Source organism: Lupinus angustifolius, chromosome LG05, assembly GCF_001865875.1.
Source record: "Lupinus angustifolius cultivar Tanjil chromosome LG05, LupAngTanjil_v1.0, whole genome shotgun sequence".
Taxonomy (NCBI): Eukaryota; Viridiplantae; Streptophyta; class Magnoliopsida; order Fabales; family Fabaceae; genus Lupinus; species Lupinus angustifolius.
Genome location: NC_032013.1, coordinates 12,574,785 through 12,581,392, shown reverse-complemented (window position 1 = coordinate 12,581,392; position 6,608 = coordinate 12,574,785). Strand labels below are relative to the sequence as shown.

The following is a 6,608-nucleotide window of genomic DNA, read 5'->3' as shown; positions in this document are numbered from 1 at the left end:
TATAACAACGCTCATTGGAGGTGGCATTGTTGTATGTTTGACATACAATAGCGTTTGCAAAAACATTATTAATCATGTCTATATACTACTGCACACACATAAAAAGTGTCTGAAAGTGTTATTATATATCTAAAATGTGTGATGTTGAACTTCAATTCTAGCGTAGTGTGTAATTGACTTTTCAAAAAAATAATGCAAATAAATAAAAATGATATATTGATTGTGTATAATCTTTAGACAATTCATAGATATTACATTATATATCTAGTCTTCATAAACACATCCAAAACAGAACAAGTAGTACATCACAATTTTGTTGTGGAAGTAATATTTTTACACTATACCTTTCAATCTTATCATTAATTAATAATATTAAATTTTTATTTCATAATATTTCATCTCTCACTTTTATGACTAGGGCTATGGACACTTCAAACTTCCTAGTTACACCTTAAAATAATAGCTTTATCTATAAAAAAAATTGTCACATAATGAAGAATGTGATTAATCATTTAATAGTGGTGATAGACAAACATTCCATTGTGAGGTAAAATTAGGGGTGGCAATACGGGCCAGCCCGGCCTGGCCCGCCTTTGGCCCGTCAGAATATGGGCTGGCCCGGCCCGACCCGACCCGACCCTTGTGGTTATAAGGGCTCAAAATGTCAGCCCGACCCATATTTGGAAGGGCTGGCAGGCCGGTGGCTAGCCCGTTTTATTTTTTTTTTCAAAACACACATTAAAGCTTTTAGACAAAAATAAATAATTCAATCAATTCATAAATGTCTTTTAAAACAAAAAATCACAAACAAAAGACACAATCTCATAATAACATATTGCATTAGTACAAAACTTGTAAATTCTAAACAATAAACCACTATAGTCTTAAACTTTTAGATTTCTAGTTCACAATAGAGCTTATAACTCCTAATTTTTAAAAAGTGTATAAAAATCAAAACTATTATATTATAAATCAATCACAATAAAGTATATATATTACTCAATTTAATTTGAATTCGACTACATTAAAAATATAAATTGAAACTCATTCGAATTCAATTAATTTTCCAAAATGAATCAAAATCAGTAGTTCTATTTGAGTTTCCAATTTTCCATTTCAATTAATTAAAGGTTTAAATTTGATTCAAACACCCGTAATTATTAGTGAAACTCCACCTTTATCTGATAACAAGTACAATAATTGGATAAGAGTGAAGATAATAGATAACTACGTAATGAGATATTAAATGTTCACTTTACAAAGAGAAATAAGAATTATATGTTTAAGCATTCAAACATAAGTTAAAATTGTAAAAGTTTAATCTTAATTGTAATGAGCAACATGATAGACAAATGAACTTTAATCTTAATGTTGGTCCGCCGGGCCAACCCGACCCGGCCCTTCATGCCCCGTCTAAAAAATGGGCTTCCAAAACGGGTTGAATATGGGCTTTTGGGCTAAAACCCTCAACCCAGCCCACTAAAAATACATATCCAAATGACTGGCCCGTCAGGCCAAACCCATTTTGCAATCCCTAGGTAAAATGTCGAGGCTCTCACAAATGAATAAAAAAGAAAAGTAATTTTGCATTTTTATAACTGACATAGTAGTCACTACTTATTTTAATAATAAGAGATAGAAATTATGTGTTTAGTATTTCAATCACATCAATTACTTTAATAACTCTATGGGTTAACTAACAGTGTTAAAATATCTAATGTGGCACGTTAAATATACATTAATAGTATAAGTCTGTTTTACATCATTCATCATTTATATGTTAATTATCATTGACTCTCAAACAAAAGTAATACAAATTAATGATGAATAATACACTAACAATGTAAAAAACTTTACACTAACAGTGCATAAATTTTAAACCCATAATAATTTCGGTAAAGAAGAAGATGAAGAACTTTGCTTTTCATAAATAAAACATCTAAGAGAATACTTTTACTGGAAATTTCTTACTTTCTGATCAGTACGGCCTTAATAAAGTTAAAATGCAAAAAGGATAATTGATACATTTAATTAGATATTGCATAAGAAATAATCGAAATAAAGATAAACATGCGAAATATTTTGGGGTTTTAATATGATTCCATTTTGGCTCTCTCTAATTCCTTGGCCCTAAAATATATCCACGGTTATTGCCATAAGTATCCTATTTCTAGTCAATCAAACTTCAGAAAATAAATATAAAAATATTAATTTTTGTTTTTTATTTTTCTTCTTTACTTAAATGAGATTTTCTACTTCAATGAGACATCAAGTGAGACAAAAATGAGAATATGTAGCCTTTGTTTGGAAGGATAGAGTTAGAGAAGAGAGAAAAAAGGGAGAGAAGTTGAAGCGAAATAATAAATTTCTCCCATTTGGCTTAAAGGGGAGAAAGAAAGGAGAAAGGAGGGAGAGAAGAAAAAAGTAGGTGGACCTACAAAATTTCTTTCTCTCCACTTATGAAGAGAAAGTGAGAAGAGAAAGATAAATTTTATCCGGACAAAGATTTTTGTCCCAATGGTGTCTCAAACTATATCCCAAACAATACCAATTGAAAATATTAATTAAAATTATAATAAAATTTATAACTTACAATTATAACATTATTTTTATTTAATAATAAAATAACATTTTTCTGTTTTTTTTATTATTTTATAGACACTTTTGTAATCTAAATCATAATATATTCACTCTTTTCTCATTTCTATCCAACCAAACAAAAGATAAAAAGAAGAAATTATTTTTTCTATTCATTTTCTCTCATTCTTCTCTTATACCAAAACATCACAAAATCTACTATATTTCTCATTTTTTTTCTCTTTCTCACCTTTTTCCTCATATCTTTCTCTTCTTGTTTTCTCTTGTCAACCAAATAAAGTTGTAATCTTTATTCAGTTGAATCCACAATAGAGGGTTGAATAGCAAAACACTCTACCAATACCCAGCCTAATGTGAATTATTTTAACACAGCCTTATTTATGTGTTGTTCCATATATATTTAGTACGTTTTGTTTTTAGTCCTAAATTGTTTTTTCGTAAATAATTCTTAAATTTTGAAAAGTTTTTATTAGTAGGGTATCTCCATTGCGTGCTGATGTGGCAGACATAATGATATATCAGTTTTGTTTATTCTTGAATATAGGCATTTCGAGCTTAATTATTAGTAGTGAATTATGACGGATTAATTTGTTATAATTGTTTGATTTTAATCACACTTATTGTACGAATAGTGTGTGTTTCAATGAGGAATGAGACTCCTGACAGAAAAGTGATGTCAAAAAATAAAATAAAAGTTATTTGCAATAACACTTATATTATTATATTTATTATGATTAGATTATTTTATCCTTACGATTAAAGGAAAAACAACACTCTAATAGAGAGGAGTAAGATTTCTTATTATTAATCAGATGTAAAAAGTTATCTTTAATATGTGTAAGGAGTGTGTAAGTATAGTTAACTATGTATCATTGTGGCTTTTCTAAAATGTTAAAATGCACCATTTTCATTTTGCTAAGATGATTACACGTTAATTATTAAAAACACATAAAAATTTAGTAAATATTAATACAACTTAGTTTATATAATAGGTTATAATTTTAACTAGTTCATCACCTCATTCACGTGAAATCATATAATTTATAAATTGGTCAAATGGTGTATATAAGCCCCCACAAGATATTTAATTATTGTATTAGGCTAAATATTAAATATCAATTTTTGTGAGTAATAATTGTTGGGAGTGAACAACCACAAGCTCCAAAATCATTAATTCTTTATTTATAAAGTGAAAAAATATTATTGATTATTTGAAAAAAAAATCGTGTAATCTATCTAGTTGAATCTACCTAGTTAAACATCAATCTAATTATTAAAGGATGTGTTACTTTTTTTTTTTAAACTCACTTTATTGATTATTAGATAAATTTACTAGTAGGATCTATCTAATCCATTTGTAAAAACATTTTCCATAACCATGAATCAATCTTAAAACTACAAAGTTTTTTTAAGTATATACTAATATAGGAGATGCATGAGTGTGAGATCATCATTCTCTCACCACCACAACCATGCATTGCATGTGTATGAAACAAAAGAAAATTGCATTTCCTAACCTTCTTCTTCTTCTTCTTCTAAGATTCTATCAAACACTCTCCCAAAATCACCATCATGTTAATCACATTACCCAAACTACCCTTCTTCTTCTTCTTCTTCCTCTTCCACATCTCCTTTTCCCAAACTACCCCTACCCTCGTACGCAATGCTCACGTCATCAATTTCCGATCTCCTAACCTCTACCCTGAATCCCTCACGTGGGACCCACAAGGCCACCATTTCCTCCTCGGCTCCCTCCGCCACCGTACCATCGTCGCCGTCTCCGACGCCGGCAAAGTTGAAACCTTCATCTCCGATCCTGCTCTTCCCTCTGACGTCTCCTTCTTCGGCCTCGCCGTCGATTCACCGCGCCACCGTGTTCTAGCTGTTGTTAACCGCCACGACCCTCCCTTCAACGCCCTCGCCGCCTACGACCTTAACTCCCGCCAACGCCTCTTTCTCTCCACGCTCCCTTCCTTTAATGACTCCCCTTCCGCCGCCAATGACGTCGCCGTCGACAACCACGGCGACGCATTCGTAACAAACTCCGCCGGAAACTTCATCTGGAAAGTCACCGCCGACGGCGACGCCTCCGTCTTCTCATCGTCTCCGTTGTTCGCAAACAATCATGACCACAACGCAGATCAAAACGCACCGTACGGTGTTCTAGGTCTCAACGGAATCGCTTACGTCAGCAACGGTTACTTCCTTGTGGTGCAATCAAGCACGGGGAAGGTATTCAAGGTGGACGAGAAAGACGGCACGGCGAAGACGGTGGTGCTGAACGAGGATCTCATCGGAGCCGACGACATCGCGGTGCGAAGCGACGGCGTCGTTTTGGTGGTTTCTCCAACAAACAAGTTATGGTTCTTGAGGAGCCAAGATAGTTGGGCGGAGGGAGTGGTGTATGATAAGGTGGAGCTTGATCTGCGGCGGTTTCCGACGTCGGTGACGGTGGGTACAAAAGAGAGGGTTTATGTGTTGTATGGGCATTTAAGTGAAGGGAAAATGAAGGATTCAGAAAGAGAGAGTTTTGGGATTGCTGAAGTGAGATCTAAGAAAGAGGGAAGTGATGAGAGGATTTGGATGCTTATTTTGGTTGGAATGGGATTGGCTTATTTCTTGTTTTGGAAGTTTCAAATGTCCAAACTTGTCAACAAAATGAACCAGAAGATCAATTGATCTCCATTGGTATTTTAAATTGGGGTTTATTGTAGATATGAAGTGAGATACCATTGCTAATATTCTCAAAATGGGCAATATGGTCATAATTGTGGTTGCATAGTGGGTCAATCTTTGGTAAACATTTTTTTGTTGAATAATTGAATTGGTTTGTTTCAATTGTCAATGCATTTTTGCAACTTATTTTAAATGCAGTCCATTGTAAGTGCAGTTTGATTGAGCTTAATTATAGTTGTGCAAGTTCTGTTCAGGTTGGCTGTAATGGATAGGTAATAGCATTTTAGATGGGCCAGCTTATGAAGAAAATGAATATCATTTTATTTCAGTTGTGCTTGGTTTGTAAACATTTTTCCAATATTGATGAAATAGATTTAGTATGTTTCAAGGATGAATGCATTTCTGCATTTTTTTTAATTATAGCCCTTTGTAAGTGCAGTTTGGTGGAGTTTAACTATACTTGTGACAGATTATAGCATTTCAGATGGGTTTCCTTCTTATCAATAAGATGTTAGTTTAGTGGTATAATGCCTCACTATATCCCTGAAAAATTAATAGATTAAAGATTCAATTCCTGTGAGCGGCACTTGTTGGGAGGGACAACCACCTACCTAAAAAAAATTAGTTTCTTACCCATAGGATGAGGGGATATACTTGGTAGGACAAAAAAATGGATTTGCTTGTCGAGAAAAGGGGCCATAAGATTAATTGACTCAGTTTTGTATGTTTTGTATACAATTTTTATATAGATTGTAAAAATGATTTTGTTTGTTTCAAGTGTCAATTTTGCCATTTTCATATTGAAATTTTGAATTATATCCCAATCCCATTGTATGTGCAATTTGAGTGAGCTTAACTATACTTGTATATATATATATATATTGGCAGCAATGGATAAAGTGTTTTAAGTCTTGAACTGAGTAGTTGTATTCTGCATTGTTGTAAGTTTTGCCTCTCCTCTTTTATATGGTACCTTCACATCAACATACAACAATTAATTGATGAGTAGTTACATGATAATTGGTCTAGGATTATGGATGATGTGATAAAGAGTGAGTAATCATGATTATGGGTTCTAAATTGATGGCATGGTGATCAGCTAAATCATCAGTGGTGGAGATCTTATAGTGAATAATGTATTGGCAGAATAATATTACATGCCAGCCCTATAATATTTGTACTTTTATTGGAGAGCTTTGGGTTTTTCATTCTTTTATTTTCTTCTCTAGCATAGATAAATTTAGAATCTCAAGTTTCTTTCATGTAGGAAATCCTACCTATTAGGAATGACATAAGCCTCATGGGAGTCCACTTTTCTGCTTGGTGTCTTACCA

General features: G+C 33.0%; 1 protein-coding gene across 1 annotated transcript; it reads left to right on the top strand.

Annotated features, from left to right (window-relative positions):
- Positions 3,944–5,662, top strand: LOC109347852. The gene has a single exon (XM_019587946.1). The coding sequence runs from the start codon at positions 4,171–4,173 to the stop codon at positions 5,275–5,277; it is 1,107 nt and encodes a 368-aa protein (XP_019443491.1). The 5' UTR covers positions 3,944–4,170; the 3' UTR covers positions 5,278–5,662.

Excerpts from the sequence above, each read along its gene's own strand:
- LOC109347852 (XM_019587946.1), top strand. The coding sequence starts at position 4,171 with ATGTTAATCACATTACCCAAACTACCCTTCTTCTTCTTCTTCTTCCTC.